The sequence below is a fragment of the Marmota monax genome, unplaced genomic scaffold (genome assembly GCF_021218885.2).
Source record: "Marmota monax isolate L192 unplaced genomic scaffold, Marmota_monax_Labrador192_F-V1.1 WCK01_AAM20220418_F8-fsc00021, whole genome shotgun sequence".
Taxonomy (NCBI): Eukaryota; Metazoa; Chordata; class Mammalia; order Rodentia; family Sciuridae; genus Marmota; species Marmota monax.
In genome coordinates, this window is record NW_026695228.1 from 19,200,802 (window position 1) to 19,221,818 (window position 21,017).

Below are 21,017 nucleotides of genomic sequence, written 5' to 3' on the forward strand. Positions count from 1 at the left end.
AAAGATTCTTTACCAGTGAAGCACATACCCAGACCTTTTTCTTTTTGAGACAGATTCTTGCTAAGATGCTAAGGGCCTCACTTGAGTTTCTGAGGTTGCCCTCAAACTTACAACCCTCCCGTCTCAGCCTCCCAAGTTGCTAGGCTTGGCATGCACTACCATGCCCAACTATTTATTGTATCTTACAAGACATACAAGTCTAATATGCTTTTTAAGTGCTCTATAGATTTGTTTAAATGATTCTGTGTTCCATCCTATAATAAATTCATGCATGAATTTCACCTAACAAAGAATTATTTGATGTTATAATATTCAGTTATGCCTTAAATGTTCAGTTACATATTTTATAGACAAAAAGACACAACACAGAATTGCTTTCAAATCTGGATATTCGGGAAGGCCAAAAAACATACCCTTGTAAATAAGAAGTACCTACTTTCAAAAAAAAATTATCTCTCCTTGATCATTCTTCTTCTATCTGTATAAATAAAAAGGTAACAGTAAATGAACGTGTGGGTAAAGTACAAGAGAATTTGAAAGCTGAATACAGAAAATGCTATGTTTCACTGAAGTACTAGTTGAATCTGACATTGTAGCCTTGAGTGAGTCACCTTCTGGGGCAAGTTCCCTAATTGTAAAATGAGAGTGCTATTTTAAATGATTCCTCAGGTTGTTTATTCTTTGAGCTACTTACAATTCAGTTTCATTGATTCAGTTAGCTATTAATAAACAAAACTCATATAGACCCTCAATGTGAATAGGTATGACTCTTATTCCATAAATCAAGTTCTCTCAATTATAACTGTGCTCAACTTTATTAAAAGGCAAAAAAAAAAAAAAATGGCAGTAAAGGACTGAAAACAAATTCACCAGTGCACAGTGCCCTGCTTGAGCCAAAGTGACTGAAGCGTAAGAAACTCCACCCAGTCCTGGCTAACATCAAAAGAGCCTGACACTGCTCTGCCAGAAAATAAGCCCCATATTATCTAACCAGACACCAAGAGAACACATGGTTTGTAAGCATAGCACTTTTGACATTTGATCTTTCATTCTAACCACATGCCTGAAGTGAAATTATCTGGTGAGAAATGTTTTTAAATAGGTAAACTAAAGGTAGAAGAAAACTACATGACATGATGATAAAGCAAAGAATAGAATCTGGTGTCTTGACTACTATCTCACTATTAACAGCCATGTGCTCATAAAAAGTAAATAAGAATATATGATGAAGTTATAAGGACCTTCAGTGGTAGGTAGTTTACTTTAGAATTAATTACTAAACTAAATGTATTTTTAAGATCTTGACAGATTAGTGTTCATTTCTAATTTAAACAAAGTAGTTGCCAGATGTGGTGATGCACACCTGTAATCCCAGCTACTGTGGAGGCTGAGGCAGGAAAATCACAAGTTTTAGGCCAGCCTAAGCAACTTAACAAGACTCTTTTTTTTTCTCTCCAAAAAAGAACTGGGGACGTAGCTCAGTGGATAGAGCACCCTTGGGTCCAATCCCCAGTATACCCCTTCCCCTGCCACCCATCCACCCCCAAAAAAACTGACTAGTAAGTATGCTATGCTTAAAATGCAGTGTTTATGCCTTAGGCTTGGAAGGAACCCAACATCCCAGTCAGACCTAGAGACCACTTAAAATCTAACATGTTTAAAGGTATAGCCTACATCATAATATTTTCATATTCAACATTAGATTTCTTTTTTTAGTTTGCTTATTAGCAAGCTTTAATCTACTAAATGATAATTTTATTTACCCAAATTTGGGGGGCAGGGTTACTGGGGGTTGAATCCAGGGGTGCTTTACCACTGAGCTATATATCCCCAGTCCTTTTTATTTTTTACTTTGAGACAGGGTCTTGCTAAGTTGCTGAGGGTCTCACTAAGTTACTGAATCTGTAATTCTCCTGCCTCAGCTGCACTGCTGTCCTCAGATTGATCTTTAATGAATTTCTTTCAGAGATCCATTACATATCAATCTAAACCTTATTTGTCTCTTTCAATCAACATGGTATTTCATTAGAAGTAAAACTAAATCTTCAGCAAGGATCTCTTGAGGAATCAGTTACCAATTTACACAGTTCACAGGCTCATATTATCTTTAAGGCAAATCTGAATTACTCCTACTTCTCAGAAGTAGACCTGCAAACAGCAACACTCAGCAGGATCTCACATCCCTAAGCAATAAACTCCAAACCCCTGAAGAATGTATTACCTTTCTACCCCCAGGTGCCTCCCTATAGTTGCAAAGATAACAGCAGTACTAGTAGGAACTGATGAAATTTCAAGACTTGACAAGGTTCTGTTCATTACAGGATTAGCAACAGGAAAGGACCCTTGATTACTAGAAGAGCTGAGGCCATCACCCAGATAAATTCCTACATGAAAGAACACACTGATACAGGTTTAAAAAAGTTACATTTCACTCCCAAGTAGTTCCCATAACAAAGAGTCCCTTTTCCCACTGCTGCCTTATAGAGCTCTGCCCTCTAAATAGAAAAACACTGCAGACACATGCACATACAGAAAACCTGTATGACAAAGCTCAAAGCCTAGCTTTCTTACTTACATTAACTATCCAGGCAGCTTGTGTTTGGTCCTGACTGAATACATTTTTGGATCTATAAACAGGCACCAGTCTGTGACATTTCTGACCAAGTAAATTTAAATCTATTCCTCCAAGAAGAATAATCTACACCAGATACCTCCCACTGTTAGCCATGTGATACAGATAGCATGTCTTGCTGAAGTCTGGTTATATGAGCCAAAACAAGAGATGACAATGACACAGCACTTACATTTCTGTTATAACTATCCTTAATAGTGAATCTTCAATTTTATTTCAATAAAAATAATGTGAGGGCTGGGTAATATAGCACAGTTGGAAGAGTGTTTGCCTCACATGCACAAGGCCCTGGGTTCAATCCACAGCACCACAAATAAATAAATAATACTATGTTACATTAAGAAATAAATAAAGTGAATCTTAAGAAGATTCTCAATATTTAACACCTCAAAGTTTTGAAAAAGAGAAGGCTTTTTTTTTTAACTTTCCTATTTATTCCATTTATTTTTCCTCCCCTTAGTTAACATAGTAAAGCACTGACTTGGTCTATATCTACCCAAAATTATTTCTCACCATTTAAGATATCCAAAGACTTTTAAAAACACCAGTTCAAATGACCTATGACTTATTACCCTAACTTTAACAGGTAAAAAAAAAGAGTTCCAGAGAAAACAAGTCATTTATAAATGAAGCTAGGACTACGGATCAGGCTTAGAGAAACCAGAGAATAGAGAAACAGAAGTGGAATGAAAAAAATAAAGAAAACCTTGCAGTTTTGAAGTTTCTGCTTTTATCTGACACAATGACATCACCATACTCTAAATACGTTTTAAATATATCAACCTTACCTACATACCTATCATTATACCTACTTAAAGGTATGGAGGCAGTTAAGAAGAATACTGAACATTGAGAAAACACCCAAGTTGCGTAGTATGGTGACACACACCTGCAATCCCAACATCTTGGGAGACTGAGGCAAAGGATCCCAAGTTCAAGGCCAGCCTCAGCAATAATGAGGCCCTAAGCAACTTAGCAAGATCCTGTCTCAAAAAAAAAAAAAAACTAAAGGGCTGGGGATATGGCTCAGTGGTTAAGCCCCTGGTTCAATTCCTGGTAACGAGAGGAAAAAAAAAAAAAAAAACTCCAGTTAATTTAAAAGTCCCCCAATTCCTATTAATGAAAACAAAATTTTATTTTATTTGTTTTTTTAAATTCTAGCAGCTCCTGAAGCTGAGGCAAGAGGATCTTGAGTTCAAAGCCAACCTCTACAACTTAGTGAGGCCCTAAGCAACTCAGTTGAGAACTTGTCTGTAAAGAAAAAATATAAAAAGGGCTGAGGATGTGGCTCAGTGGTTAAGTGCCCCTGGCTGGGTTCAATCTCTGGTACAAAAAAAAAAAAAAAAAATTCAGGGAGGCAGGGATCTCATGAAAATCAAAAGGAGCTTAGTAAGAATGAGGGAACCAGGTGGTAAAGGGGGGTTTGTGGGGGATGCTGAGGATTGATATTGGCCAAAATTATTATATTGTGTGCATGCACAAATATATAACAACAAATTCCACCATTATGCACAACTATAATATGCCAATAAAAAAAAGTGGAAATAAAAAAAAATTCAGACTCGGTAGGTGCTATCAAGGCCACAGGTATCTGAAAAACCCAATCATATTACCTACCGTAATCAATAAAATATAGGGAGGGTCTCCCTATATTTTAGTCACATGGGACCATCTGTCATTTTGCAAACATGTCATTCACATGACCACTGTACACCTTGCTCATATTGCTCTCCACACCTGCATCTCTCTTTTCTCTCTCTCCATTGGTCAAAGTCTCAAACTCAAGGTCCAAATGGACTATCACTGTATGTGATTCCGTTTTAGAATCTCCTAGTGCTATTCAGAACTAGTGTTATCATCTGTACTTGCATTGTAAAAGTACAGTCTGATCTGTACCTGTTAGTTGTATATAATAGTTTCTGTAAAATGCTAGATCCCAAAGGGGAAGGACCATGCCTAAATGCTGTGTACACCCTCCCTGCCCTTAGATTGTTTTTTACAGGAGATGGCCAAACAATAAAAATCAACAACACAAGGGTCTAACTAAATAAATAGTTCTACAATGATATAAAGAAAATTAATAAAAACTGAATCTAATTTAAAATTAATCAGAGGTTCTGAAACTATAAAACCTCTTCAGAACTCAAAAAATAAACAAAGCATCACCACTAATAAAGAATATTCACTTCATTCCTTCCACTTCCTAAACATAGTTTGTGCCAAAGCAATCATGTTTGCAATTATGGAAAGAAAACCAACAGGGAGTATCCAAATAAACCAGCTCTCCATGCTAGGCCATCTTATCGTTTATTAGGCAGAGTAATAAAAATAGCTGTTTTTAGAAAAGCACAACAACATGACGCAATGTAGCAAAAACAAATATTTAGTCAAGAAATCAGCTACCATCACCAAGTTAATATCATACATATTAAAACATTTATATTATTAATCTGCTAACTTTCTATGGTATCAACTCATCTCTCAGGGAGTTATAAGATATAATGTCATTCTAAGATTGAGTATTCACACTCAATTCATATCAGCTCTTAATTTTTAAGAACTATTTTATTTAAGAAAAACCTCTCCATCAAGCAAAGTTTGGTTTCACTCTATATTATCATATAAGATGTTGGTAAAAAATGAAATAAAGTAGCGTGTAAAATCAGGAAAGGGTAGGAATTTGTGCTAACAATTCTGTAATTATGTATTTACAATATGTGTTCCTCCCAGAAGATCTAATATAATAAACATGCAGTAAATACACCTTCATCCTGCTAGGTGTGCTCTGTTCTGTATCATGACACAAGCCTTTTCTTGCTGGGAGTGATGTATGGCCAGCTGAAAGTACCCTCATGCCTCTTCCACTATTGGTCCTAAGCACAGAATCAGCACTGAGATAAGAGTAGTTTGTCCCTTTTGAACAAGAAAGAGAAGATATAAACTTTACAGGACTACTTAGAAGGCATTTTGCAGTAATAGTAAATATTTTACTTTAATGTATAAATACCTTACAGATGCTTAGAAGTAAAAATAACATCGGGTAAAAATTAAAGAGAAAAATCAAAGTAAGCTTTTAAGTTTTTGTTGTTGTTTGTTTGGTGGGGGGGGGGCCGGTTCTAAGAATTTAAGCCAGGGGCAATTTACCAATGAAATATACCCCATGTTCATTTTATTTTTTATTGAGGCAGGGTCTCACTAAGTTGCTGAGGCTAGCCTGAAACTTATGATCCTCCAGCCTTCTTAGCTTCCCATGTCACAGGGATTACAGGGGTGCACCACCACTCTCAATTTTTTTTTTTAAATGGTGCTGGTGACATTTTGCTAAGCAAGTGCTTTTGTTAACATAATTTTGAACACTTTATCTTAAATGAAGATAGAAAACAGTTAAAAGTAAAAATCATTAAATGGATTCTTATTTTACATACACACATAGTGTATACATGCTAAAATTATATAATATTATATATTCCAGAAGAATTATCACAGAATCATTAACTGTTCAGGACAGGACTGAGCAATTACATTTTTTTTTAATTTTACTTATTTATTCACTTTAGTTGTTGATGGATTTTTTTTTTATTATTTATATGTGGTGCTGAGAATCGAACCCAGTGCCTCACACATTCAAGGCAAGTGCTCTACTACCGGACCACAACCCCAGCCCCAGCAATCACAGAAAAGTTGATTTTGAAGGGGACCTACAATTGAGAGTCACTAAATTAATCAACAATCTGCATAATCCATTCAAAATAAAATATTCACTGAAATTAAATATAACAGTTCTTCTACAACTTAACATTAGACACTTTAGACTCACTTTGTTAGAAGTAGAGCCTGAGAGGGATTTCTGTAAAAGTGACCTTTTGAGGGAATATTCTCAGGAGAAACCTATGTAAAGCAAGAAAAACTATGGTTTTAGCTGAAGTCTAGTCTCTACTTGTTCCATGAGAAGCTCTGAAAAACAACTACACATGAAGTCAATATCACATGACCAGGGGTCACAGTTTCATATCTCTTATCAGACAGTCATTGGCTGAGGGCTGTGTGAAATCTGGGTTAGAACCTCCCAGACATCTCTGAAGAAGGTGGCACCTAACTACTGTGGACCTGACAATTAACACCTCAGCTGGGGATGGGGGAGCAACTGGCTGGTAAAGGGGTTCTGAATATTACCAGCACTACTAAAAAAGTTCAACCATATAACAAAAAGGCATATCAAATTGGCTGAGGTATATAAATATCAAGCAAAATAGACTCTAAGAAAATAAAAAGATAAACACAAAATGACAAAAATTAAACAAGATTTAGCAATAATGAATATTATATAAAACTTACAGAAATATGAGGATAAACAGGTGAGGAATATTTTAAGACACACCCAATAAAGGAATACCATAATATATATATTGCTCAGAAACCAATATAGCATACAGATAAAAATCGGTTAAGTTGGGGCTGGGGATGTGGCTCAAGCGGTAGCCCGCTCGCCTGGAATGCGTGCGGGTTCGATCCTCAGCACCACATACAAACAAAGATGTTGTGTCTGCCGAAAACTGAAAAATAAATATTGAAATTCTCAAAAAAAAAAAAAAATCGTTTAAGTATACACCTTAAGTATAAACCTTAAGGTTTGAATAACCTTAAGGTTTGAATGAATGTTTATTTATTCATTTTGGTTTATGATGTTAGGGACTGAATCCAGGGCCTCCCTCACATATGCCAGGTCTATATTCCTGGCCTCCACTTATTTTTAAAATCAATGTATATGTGCTCTCTTCTCCGGTCTCTGGTCTCTTCATCTTCTCTTGCCCTCCAGTGCTGCCATGCCCTGTTCTGAAAAAGTAACAGGCATCTCCCCCAGCAAGCGGCCTGCATGCGGACGAGAGAGGCTTGCCGCTCCGCTTTGTACGACTATTGGAGCACAACATGGCCCCCACCTGGGGGTCCCCACTGGCCGTGGGCTATGACCTGTACAGTGCTATGATTATATAGTACCACCTATGGAGAAAGCCTTTGTGAAAACAGACATTCAGATAGCTCTTCCTTCTGGGTGCTAGGGAAGAACAGTTCCACGTTCTGGCTTGGCTGCAAAATATTCCATACATATAGGAGCTGGTGTCATAATGTTGGTGTTATGTTATTTAATTTTGGCAAAGAGAAGTTTGAAGTAAAAAAAAAAAGGTGATCAAATAGCAGAGCTCATTTGTGAACGGATTTTTTATCCAGATATAGAAGAAGATCAAGTGTTGAATGACACTGAAAGGGGTTCAGGAGGTTTTGGTTCTACTGGACAGAATTAAAATATAGGACAAGTATAGAAAAATGTTACTTTCTCTTAAAAATAAAGACTTTTTGTTTAGTATTTTGCACGACTGTAAAGCTAGCTTTAGCTTCTAAAAGTTTATTTTTTTACAATAAATGAAAGAGTTTCTTTTTTAGTATCACATGGAAACTTTCTTGTATTTTTTTCAGTTTATGGTTGTATGTAAATCTGTGGTAACCTAACGCAAAATTTTTAAAATCAAATGTACATTAATATCAAATTTTTTAAAAAATGTTCAATAAATTATATCCTTTCAAATAAATGTATAGGTCTTAGAGCAAGTTTTGATTTTAAAAATCATTATTGTATAACCCATGTTCATGAAGCCTATCATAAGGCAGCTGGAAAAACCTGAAAGAACTTTTTAAATATTTTATAGAAAATTCTAACACACTACAAATACCCCATGAGCTAAACCAGAAGAGAAATTTTAAAATACTTAGAAGTGAACAACCATAATGCTTCACAGCAAAGCTATTATTACTATTGATTATAAATTGTTGATAATATACCCTTGATAACAAAAGCAGACAAAAAGAATGGCAGAAATTATAAGCTAAACTGAACTAAAAAACTTAGATCAGCTGAGCACAGTGGCGCACGACTGTAATCCCAGCAGCTCCGGAAGCCGAGACAGAATGATCCTGAGTTCAAAGCCAGCCTTAGCAACAGCGAGGTGCTAAGCAACTCAGTGAGATCCTGTATTTTATTAATACAAAATTGGGCTGGGAATGTGGCTCAGTGGTTGAGTGCCCCTGAGTTCAATTCTTGGTTAAAAAAAAAAACACCTTAGATCAAGGGGCTGGGGTTGTGGCTTGGTGGTAGAGCACTTGAATAGCATGTGTGAGGGCTGGGGATGTGGCTCAAGCGGTAGTGTGCTCGCCTGGCATGCGTGCGGCCCGGGTTCGATCCTCAGCACCACATACCAACAAAGATGTTGTGTCCGCCGATAACTAAAAAATAAATATTAAAAAATTCTCTCCCTTTCTCTCTCTCTCTCACTCTCTCTTTAAAAAAAAAAAAAAAAAGAAAGAAAAAGAATAGGCACTGGGTGTGCTTCTGAGCACTGCATATAAATAAATGAATAAAATAAAAGTCATCAACAACTAAAAGAAGAAGAAGAATTGCAAAAAAAGAAAATAACTTAGATCAAGTATCAGCGGACACTTTCTGAAAACAGATAGCAAAGAGTTTAAACTTTATGGTACATATAATATTTATTTATCACAACTAGAACCTTGTTTTGCAAGGTTCTAATATGTATGTATTTCAGTTACCATGGTTCAATTAAATAATATCAGTCCCCAACAGCACAATTTGAATTTTAGTTACCACAGTATATTAACTGTAATTGGCAAAGTACCAAATTTGCTGCCAGTACTTGGTCTACATAAGTACACTATATAAGTAACACATGTGGATCAATCTTTACTTGTCTTAAAGTATGCCTGTGATTGGTTACTGTGTCTGTTATTCAGTTTATGCACAGGCAGCAAAGTATAGACAATGTCATTTCCTCATCTTCAAGTTATCAACCCATATGACAATTTTCAAAAATGGGTAACTGGAGCTGGGTTGTGGCTCAGTGGTACAGCTCTTGCCTGGCATGCGTGAGGCACTCAGCATCATATAAATATAAAGATACTGTGTCCACCTAAAACTAAAAAATAAATATTTAAATGGGGGGGGGGGGGGCTGGAGATGAAGCTCAGTGGTAAAGTGCCCCAGGTTCAATTCCCCGAACCATCCAAAAAAAAAAAACTTTAAATAAATGACAAATTTAATTTCAACTTTTTAAAAAATGTTCAATAAATGATATCATTTCAAATTAACAAAATAAAATAAAATAAACCACAACCCCAGCCCCTTGATCTAAGGTGTATGTAGTATATACTAGAAGTCTCGATATTTAAAGATGTTAATTATCCCCAAATTGATCTACAGATTCAACATAATCCTAAGTAAAACCCAATAGCATTTTATTTTGTTTTGTTTTGTTTTATTTTGTTTTTGGTCCTGGGGATTGAACCCAGGGGTGATTAACCACTGAGCCACATAAATCCCCAGCTCTGTTTTTGAATTTCATTTAGAGACAGAATCTCACTGAGTTGCTTTGGGTCTCGAGAAGTTGCTGAGGCTAGCTTTGAACTTGAAATCCTCCTACCTCAGCCTCCTGAGCCACTAGAATTACAGGTGAGTGCCATAGCACACAGCTCAATGGGTTTTATTCTATTTAAATCAAATTAAAAAGTTGATTCTCTTGGACTGGGGCTGGGGCTCAGCAGTAGTGCACCTGCCTGGCATGTGTAAGGCACTGAGTTGGATTCTCAGCACCACATATAAATAAAGGTCTATCAACAACTTAAAAAAATATTTAAAAAATTTTTTTAATTCTCAATTTTAAGTGGAAATAAAAGGAACCATGAATAGCCAAGACAATCTTGGGGAACAAATTTAAATTAACTCATTAATGGATGGAACTATATCAAAACACTGAAAATTGATGACAGTTTCTCACCTAGTAATTTAGCAATTTCCTATGTTTAAACTTTAAATAAAATAACAAAGACATTGTAGTGCCCAGCATAATCATCAGAAAATGGACAATGCAAGAGAACAGTTTCAAGACAGAACCATATATATGTAAGTACTGTTGTATTAGTAAGTTTTCCAATACTGTAAAAAATAATACAGGTTGAAAATTTCATAAAGAAAACAAATTTAGTTCATAGTTTGGGAAGCTAAAAGTACAAGATCAGGAAGCTCCATCAATTCAGCCTCTGGTAAGGGTCCCTCCCTTAGCTGGGTCACCTCAAAACAGGTGGCATCATGGTGGGAGAATATGTGAGCAAGAAAGAGATCACGTGGCGCAAAAGAAAGCCAGAGCCAGAATGAGGAGGGATCAGTAATGACCACCTACTAAGCCCCAATTCTTAAAGGTTGCACCACCTCTGAACATCACCATACTGAGAACCAAGCTTCCAACACATGTGCCTTTTGGAGGTACAGACCAGATCCAAATCATAGAAGATACTCAACAAATGGGACAATCAGAGCAGTGGGGGAAAGAATTGCCTTTCCAATAAATGGTGCTGGGTTCAATGGGTATTGAGCATATTAATAATAATAATAATAATAATAAATTCCAGATAAATGGCAGGCCTAAATGTGGAAAGTAAAATGATAAAGCTTCTACAAGATAATATGGAAAATATGAATATCTTCATCATCATGAGAGGTACAGAAGAGACAGTCAAGATGGAGACATTAGAAAATAAAAATACCCCTAAGCTGTAAAATTGTCTTCTTTTTTTCTAGTAGCAACACTCAGATATTAGGGAAAAAAATAGTGATGGCTTTAAAACTGAAAAGAGCACGTTGAGGGGCTGGGGCTGGGGCTCAGTGGTAGAGTGCTCGCCTAACATGTGTCAGGCACTGGGTTCAATCCTCAGCACCACATAAAAATAAATAAATAAATAAACAAAATAAAGGTATTGTGTCCATGTACAACTTATAAAAAATTAAAAAAAAAAGAGCACCTTGAAGGTATAACTCATTGGTAGAGCATGTGTTTGTTTAACCCACAGGAGGCTCTGGGTTCAGTTCACAGCACCAAAAACAAAACAAAGAAACAGATTAATTTTTTTTTAAAGTTGCACATCTTTTTTTTTTTTAATTTATTTATTTATTTATTTATTTTTTAGTTTTTGGCGGACACAACATCTTTTGTATGTGATGCTGAGGATCGAACCCAGGCCACATGCATGCCAGGCGAGCGTGCTACCGCTTGAGCCACATCCCCAGCCCCGAAACTCAGATTAATTTGAAGCTAGCTTTTCATACTTTATCCATCTACTAAATGACACACTGTAAATCCATGCACTATTTATGAAAAAGAATTAAGAAAATGAAAAATGTCATGGGAAAGTCTTAGTATACAAGAAAGAAAATCGAAATGAAATCCCAGAATGATAATGTTCTAGATCTAGAAACAATTTATCCAAAATAGTCTTTCAACAAACAGTGTAAGTGTATGATTCTAGACATGAAGGGCAATGGCACATTTTAAAAAACAAATTAAAAATGGGGGAGGCACAATTTATTGAAAGGGGACCTACACAAGAAAGTACTGTTACAAATATAATACAAACTAGATTGTGCCATTATTTTACACTAATTACATATTTTAAAAGTCCATTTAAGGGGTGGGGATTGTAGCTCAGTGGTAGAGTGCTTGCCTAGCATGTGTGAGGCACTGGGTTTAAGCCTCAGCACCAAATAAAAATAAAGTTAGTGTGTCCATCTACAACTAAAAATATTTTTTTAAAAGAATGCATTTAATATTTATACTTGTGTGTGTGTGTGTGTGTGTGTGTATGTATGTATGTATGTATCTATAACACATCACAGGGGGAGAAAAAGAGAAGAGGGAATGAAGAGGAAGGATGGTAATGATTCTAAAACAGCAGCTTAAATAACTGAAAGAGTTTTGCTGACTCTCCATGTTTAATTTTAAGTAGGCAGAGGCAAAGAGAACTTTGCCTCCTCACTGGAATGTGCTTCTCTTTTGGTTTGAAAGTCTACATGTGCTGACCTTTAAAAGACAGTATAAGGTCTGTCCGTTCTCCCTTCTGCTAGTGGGCTGATAGACTGAACATGGGTGGACAATAACTTTATGGCTCTGATGTTGGCTGTGTTTAGTATTCTATTGTATTTCTTATACAAGCACTGGGAGACTTTTGCAATATAAGCATTTTTAATCATTCCAAAAAAAAAGTAAGACTACTGAGATAAAATAAAATTTTAAACCTTAAATGAAATCACAAATAAAACTAACAATCACCTGGGAAAGAAAATTCTCCTAAATATAATAAGCACCAGAGTTTTGACTTACAAACTAATTGCTGCCAAGAAATTTGGAAGTAAATTCTGAGCAATCAAGAGCAAAAAAGCAACATGCAATAGGAGAAAGATTTTGGTGCTGAATATAAAAATCAAAGAATGTTGGGGCTGGGATTGGGCTCAGTGGTAGAGCACTCGCATAGCACAGGCAGGACCCAGGTTCGATCATCAGCACCACATTAAAAAAATAAAGGTATTGTGTCAACCTAAACTAAAAAAATTTTAAAAATTTAAAAAAAAAAAAAAAGAGCTGAGGATGTAGCTCAGCAGTTAAGCACTTGCTTAGCATGCCCAAGGCAGAGTTTGATCCCCAGCACTGCAAAAAAAAAAAAAAAAGTGCATGTGCTTTACATTATATTTAGCCAGATGCAGTGAGTGGCACACACCTCTAATTCCAGCAACTCAGGAAGCTAAGGCAGAGGATGGCAAGTTCAAGTCCAGCCTCAGCAATTTAGCAAGACCTATTCTCAAAATACAAAATAAAAAGGGTTGGGGATGTACCTCAGTGGTAAAGCATCCCTGGGTTAAATTTCCAATATAAAAGAATTTTTTTTAAGTACAAACTAAAAGGACAGTAGCAGACATGAGCAATCCTGTTTCTTCTTTCTAGTACTCAAAAGATAGCATTTCCTCATCTCCAAAGAAGTTGAGACATGTGACTGGGTTTCAGTCAATGCAATGTGAGCTGAACTAATAAGCCTCACATAAAACATTTTATCAGAGTCTCCTTCCTAGTGTAACAGGGGTTCACTTGATGCTTTGGCTATATCCCTTGTGAATCTGAAACTTACATGTTTTTTTCCTTTTTCCAAAACTTCTACCTGACCTTCTCCTTCCTGATCTTCTTTTCTCTGATCTTCTCCTTCCTGATTTCTCCTCCTTAATCTCATTTTCTGGGCTGGGATTGTGGCTCAATGGCAGCGTACTTGCCTGGCATGTGTGAGACACTGGGTTCAATTCTCAGCACCATATATAAACAAATAAATAAAGGTCTTAATCTCATTTTCTTTGAATCATCTCTTTAAAAACCTTGTTCCTATGGATGGGCAGAATCACAGCCTTTGGGACAGGAGTCCCCTGTGTTTTTCCTTTGCTAGCAAAGCAATAAATCTTCTTTTTCTCAAAAGCGTTGTCCTCGTTACTGGATTGGCATCAGGGACAAGGACCAAGCTTTGGACAACACTATAGTGCTCTTTGCTGTCACAAACTAAATACAAAGGATCCAGTGGAAGGCTCCAAAACAACCCATAGAAAGAGTGAAAGTCCTCAATAACAAGTCAGGGGCTGGGGTAATGGCTCACTCAGCAGCAGAGTGCTCGCCTCGCACATGCAAGGCCCTGGGTTCGATCCTCACACCAAATAAAATGAATACATAAAATAAAGTTATTAAAAAAAATAACAAGTCAAACACTCAGACTATGATGTGGGCAAGAAATAAACCTTTAATTGGGTTAAGCACCAAAATGGTACATAGGATATCCTAACTAAGCAAACATCTTACATATCTAACATCCTCATTTTACAAATAAGGAAACTGATAAAGAGCATTCCAAAAATTGCATTACTTGGGAGGAAACCAGATCTCCTGACCTTCCTATTCAGGAACTTTACAGAATAGATTTCCATTACATTCAGAAGTAAAAACTACTGGCACATGCCAGTAACACCAGCAAGTCAGTAAGCTGAGGCAGGAGGATCATTCAAGGTTGGCTTCAGCAACTTAGCAAAACCTTATCTCAAAATAAAAAAATGAAAAGGACTAGGGATGTAACTCAGTGGTAAAGTGAACTTGGATTCAACCCTCAAGTACCAAAAAATAAATAAATAAAATAATAACCACTGACAGATCATCTGCTCTTTTCATAACCTCTGCGATAGCTGAAATATTTATAATATCTTGGGCCAAGACACTTCACTTTGCAAAAGAGAAGAATTAAACAAAGTTCTTTTTCAATCTATCATTATATGATCTGACTGTTTAGGTCAACAGGATTTCTGCATCTATTAGGTAGAACCATAAAAAATTGTTGACATTTGAGCTGGGGTTATGGCTCAGAGGTAGGGTGCTCGCCTAGCATGCACAAGGCACTGCGTTTGATCTTCAGCACCACATAAAGTAAAATAAAGACATTGTGTCCACCTATAACAACAACAAAAAAATTTTTTTAAATTGTTGACATTTGATCATTTTCTATTTACATGAACATCAATTTCAAATGGCTTGGCCTAATACTAAGTGCCAAGCACCATGTTTTTTTTTTTAAAGTACTAATTTTTATGAAATATGCATATATATATATATATATATATATATATATATATATATATATATATTACACACACACACACACACCCTTTTAAAAGAGAAAATAGTATGCTGACTTAAGAGGTTCCTAAACTTGCCACTAGAGCAAAAAAAGCAAAGGCTATAACTTTGAAGAGAAAAACCTTTTATATATACACTTCTGAATACACTTCTGAATACTTATAGGTATTGCTATTTACAAAGAAACTACACAATTTCATGAATAATGAATCGTTTTAATGAATAAAAAGATCAGAATTAAAACATTTGGCCAAATAAGCATTATCTAAAAATCATTGTAATTACTGTAAAAAAATTGTAATTACTGTAATTACTGTAAAAAAAATTACTGTAAAAAAATTATTTATTCCATCCATTTAGATTTACCTGTTTTTGTTTTGTCTTCTTTTAGTATTAGAAATTGAACCAGGGGTGCTCTATCAATGAGCTACATACATCCCAGCCCTTTTTATTTTATATTTTGAGACAGGGTCTTTCAAAATCCCAGGATTGATCTCAAACTTGCAATCCTCCTGTGTTGGACTCCTTAGTCACTAGAATTATAGACATGTACCACCGTGCACAGTTTAGATTTAATTAAGATTTTAAATTGTTTGCCTTGTCAGGTTCTCAGAAGCTGAAAATACTAGTAAATACTTTGACATTCCTACAAGAGTCTATATCATGAATACTCACTTTACATTCCTCTCAAATACAAAGGTTTCTCTTAAAAAAAAAAAAATTGGCAAGCTATACAAAACAGGAATTTAGATTGGCCTTCCAGACAGAGGTGTGTTTCTTACCAAATCATGTTACATAAAGATACTTTATTCCAAAGATAACACCAAGACCAAGACCAAGACCAAATAACATATTTTTCCAAAAAACTTTATAGCCAAACTATATAAGTCAAGGGATGATTAACTTATATTCTTAGAGTACATGGAAGAATTTGTCTTTTAAGATTTTTCTAGAAGAATCTTAGACTCTCTATAAACCACCAGCTTGATAAAAAGTTAAGCCAAAGGAGGAAGTAACTGTGCATAATATTGTAGGATGACTTAAGGCTAATTAACAGCAAAATTGAAATCTGAAAAGCAGTCATCCTACAATATTATGCAATTAATTGTAAGCAGTGAACACCAAATATTTAATTACTCCAAATACAACTGCCAGAAACTAACCAGTTAAAACTAAACACGATGAAATAAATCAAACTATTAAAAAAATGTTCTCACCAGACACAGTGTTGCATGCCTGTAATCTCAACAGCTTGGGAGGCTGAGACAGAAGGATGGCAAGCTCAAAGTTAGCCTCAGCAATTTAGCTAGGCCCAGAGCAACTTTGCAAGACTATCTCAAAATAAAATATAAAAAGGGCTGGGGATGTACCTCAGTAGTTAAGGAAAAAAAAAAAAAAAGCCTCTGTACCAAAATAAACGTTCTCCATAACTAAGAAAATACTGCTGTCAGCTTTATTATTTCCACCCACCAACATGACTGCCCCCTCAAAACTCCACCTATCAATACAGCTTTCATCCCATCAGAATCAATTTTACTGGAAAAAACAAATATAATTTATCACCCATCAGAATGTGAGCATCTGCCAAAAAAACGACAGGAGCAATAAGAATGCTGTGTAAGCCAGGTGTGGTGACATGCACACATAATCCCAGCAGCTCTGGAGGCTGAGGCAGGAGGATCATTGAGTTCAAAGCCAGCCTCAGCAAAAGCAAGGTGCTAATAAGCAACTCAGTGAGACCCTGTCTCTATATAAAATACAAAATAGGGCTGGGGATGTGGCTCAGTGGTTGAATGCCCGAGTTCAATCCCGGGTGGGGGAAAAAAAAAAAAGAATGCTGTGTATTCAGGAAGGGCACAATGACACATACCTGTAATCCCAGTGGTTCAGGAGGCAGAGGCAGAAGGATCTTGAGTTCAAAGCCAGCCTCAGCAACTAAGTGAGGCCCTAAGCAATTTAGGAGCTGGGGATGTAGCTTAGTGATAAAGTTTCCCTGGGTTCAATTCCAAAAAATTAAAACCTCTACACTACCAAATTTAAACATTTCCTAATGGTAATACAATCTTGGCTGTGTTTTATTGCCTTGGTTTAACTAAATCACAAAGTCAGTAGATAGGAAAGATGGGGGTGGGGACGTGGAATAAACTAAGAAACCAGTGCTAATTCCTGTAAAGTATAAACAGAACTTGATCCACACATCCAAAAAGTCTTACTTCCCCAGGAAGCAATAATCACTAATTCTCCTTTCAAGGTTCTAGTCAGAATTCTAGTCCTGACACATCTGCTTAATGGAAAGATAAGAATACATACATACTTATTCCTAAAATAGCTAAAAAAAAAAAATAAAAATAAAGAAGGCTCAATTAGGGGCTGGGGTTATAGCTCAGTGGCTGAGGTCTTGCCTTACATGCGTGAAGCACTGGGTTCAATACATAATTAATAAATAAGTAAATAAATATTTTTTAAAACCCATTAAAAAAAGAAGGAGGCTCAATTAGAAATGAGACTAAACATTTTTTTCCTTCAAAATTAAATTTTAATTAAACCTTGGAACACAAGGTTTAATTAAAATTTGGGGGAATACCCTGCTATGCACTGAACATACCTAGCACCAGATCTTGGGTTCAAATACCATTCTCTGATAAAAAGGAACAGGTATAGTTTGGAGAAATGATTAATTCTAGGACTAAAACAAGAAATATTCAAGATGAACCTGATAATGCCAGAAAATTAAAAAGTTCTAAAAATGAATTTTAATTCAAAGGAACATGAGTCAACTGAAAGATTTTCCAATGGCTAAAGCTAGAATGCTCTGAATAAAATAAGGTCTTATTGGACAAATACATTGCACAAATAATAAAATAAATATGCATGGGCTGGGGATATAGTTCAGTGCTTGACTAGTGAGAGGCCATGACTTCTATACCTAGCATCACAAAAAGGGAAAAAAAAAAAAAAAGATGAGTCCATACTGGTATAAATAAATGAGTGAATAAATAGTGAGAGGTGAGAGAAGACATAAATCTCCTAAGAAGAATTTCAAATAATGTACTTGCTCCATCCACCTTCTAGGAAGTAGAACATAATCCCTCATTCTTGTGTGAAAGTGTGATAGCAGTGTGACCTCCTTCCAAAGAGTACATTATGGAAAGAAGAGAAATAGAAACCTAATACTGACTAAGCCAAGAGATCAGATCAAGATTAGTATCAAAAGTGATGTCAGGTTGATAGTATACACCTTGATATAAAGTAATGAAGAGTGCCACTTTACCTCTGTGATCCTCTTCCTGAAAACCATATCCCCAGTCTAATCATGAAAAAAGATCAGACAAATCCCAATTGAAGGATATTCTATAAAACATCAGACCAGAACTCCTCAAAACTGAGGAAACAGGAAAGTCTGAGAAATGGTTATAGCCAAGAAAAACCTAAACATGACAACTAAATGTAATTTGGTATCCTAGATAAGATTCTAGAACAGAAAAAGGTTGTTTAATAAAAACTGAAGAAACATGCCAGGTACATGTCTATGATCCCAGCAACTCAGAAGGCTGAGGCAGGAGAATCCCAAATTCCAGGCCAGCCTCAGCAATTAAGACTGTCTTAATATAAAAATAAATAAATAAATAAAAAGGGTTAAGGGTGTAGTTCACTGGTAGACCACCCCTGGGTTCGATCCCAGTAACATGAAAAACATTTTTTAAAATCTGAATAAACTATGAATATTAGTTAATAATAATGTACCATCCTAATATTAGAAGCTAATGAGACTGGGTGCAGCGGCACACACCTGTAAATCCCAGAAGCTCAGAAGGCTGAGGCAGGAGGATCGACAGTTCTAAGTCCAGCCTCAGCAAATCAGCAAGGCCCTGAGCATCTTAGCAAGACTCTGTCTCAAAATAAAAAATTTTTAAAAGCTGGGGATGTGACTCAGTGGTTAAGCACCCTGGGTTCAATACCCAGTGATACCCCCTACCCTGCACTTCCAAAGAATGTTAACGACAGGAGAAACTGAGTGTAGAATATATGGAAACAATGCCATTTATTGTTTCCATATATCAAAATATATCCTTACAGGGCACAGTGGCATATTCCTATAATTCCAGTGACTCAAGAGAGCTAATTTCAGGTCAGCCTCAGTATGGAGACCTAAGTTGCTGGGGATGCATGTAGCTCAGTGGTAAAGCACCCTAGTTCAATTCCTAGTACAAAAAAAAAAAAAAGAAAAAGAAAAAGAAAAAAACCACCCTCTGGGCCTTATTTGCAGAAATTTCTTAAATACAGAAAAATATAAAATGTTCATAAAGCTTCAAATCTTGAAGTTCTATCACTGGTACCCTTGGAAACCAATATAAGACAACAATTTGAGTAACCAAGTCTAACAAGTGCTTATTCATATTCACAAAAACAAAACAAATCTTAGCAAAGTGAGCCTAACATGTCCAACCAAATCAAAAATTTTAGAAAAGGCATTTGAATCAAACCTCATGGTTTTATAAGTGAGAAAAGAGCTCAAGCAATTAACAAAGATACTTATTCAAGATCATCCTTGATTCTCAACTAGAACCAGAATTTCCACTCTGTCTTATATTCCAACCAGAGAACAAGATATCATAAACGGTTTATTCTGATCAGTTCCTATGCTAACTTAACTGTCAAGATCAATAAGACAAGTCCAATTATACCTATGTAATGGAAACAGTACCAAATAGCAATCCTTTTCAAATGGCATACCCACCTCATGTGTATTTTTGTTTTCTGTAAGTTTGTGCCTCTATAGTCAACATACATCATGTGAAAATTGAAGCTGTGCCTAATGCTCCTAGATATCCAAACTAATTCTATACAAACATAAAGTAAATATGTTAGTTTCTAACTAACCTAGCATGTGCGAGGCCCTGGGTTCGATCCTCAGCACCACATAAAAATAAAGATATTGGGTCCATCTACAACTAACAACATTTTTAAAAATATTAGTTTCTTATATTAAGGACTTAGTAATCAGTCCTAAATAATTTTTGTTTTTTTTAACTAAGGTGAAATTTGCATAACTACAATTTACCACTTTAAAGCCTACAATTCTGTGGCCTCCCAACACTTCTCTCTAGTTTCAAACTGTCCTTAATAATTTTTAATTAGCAATGCATTTAAGATGTGATGGCCTAAAAACCAAGGTTCCAAACTTAGGTATGCCTTGAGGCACTTTTATTATTCTAATCTCCTTCTACACATGGCCAGCCAGAGTGCACAGATTGTGCAAAGTACCTTTCACCTTTTTCCACATATCATTATTATTCTATCACACAGAAAACTCATACTACCTTCTCTGAACAGAATCACATAGTCATGCTTATTGTGTGGTTAATCTATCTAACAAGCCTTTTGTCTCAACAAATATTTAGGACATTACACACTATTTAGAAAGAAATGATCTCATTCTACTAACCCAACAGCCAGCTTTATCAAAAAGCTTTTTGTTACAAGCTGTGATAACCCAGGGAACCAAATCTATTTTTACTGTTCTGGCAGGGAAAAGGAAAAGAAATCATAGGGGAAAACTGCTAATATAGCAAATCCTACTTGTGCTCAACGAAGGCCTGCCTTTACTGAGCTTTGTCTCTAGCAGAGGAAATGACGAATAATTATCATAAGTGCCAAAAGAGAAGTACAAGGTGGAGATCTGAAGGATGAATAAAGAAAGGAAGAAAGGAAGGAAGGAAGGAAGGAAGGCATTGTGTTGTGTCTATCTACATCTAAAAAATTAAATAAAAAAAATCAAGAGTTAAGTTAAACAGTGCTTGTCTTCCAGTGTAACCCACATTTCTTTAAAAAAA

At 35.9% G+C, this 21,017-nt stretch overlaps 1 protein-coding gene and 1 pseudogene across 6 annotated transcripts in view; one reads left to right on the plus strand and one right to left on the minus strand.

The window, feature by feature from the left end:
* The window catches only part of Map4 (microtubule associated protein 4), a 169,938-nt gene that overhangs the window by 115,997 nt on the left and 32,924 nt on the right, over positions 1–21,017 (minus strand). Inside the window, exon 1 of one of the 6 annotated variants that reach the window (XM_046436411.2) lies at positions 2,576–2,714. The exons of the other annotated variants lie outside the window; for them this stretch is intronic. Within the exon in view, the coding sequence (XP_046292367.1) occupies positions 2,576–2,577 (2 nt within the window). The 5' untranslated portion in view covers positions 2,578–2,714. Of the gene's footprint in view, positions 1–2,575; positions 2,715–21,017 lie in introns of those variants that run through there. 6 annotated transcript variants of the gene reach the window in all.
* On the plus strand, positions 7,456–7,985 carry LOC124087545 (deoxyuridine 5'-triphosphate nucleotidohydrolase-like; annotated as a pseudogene).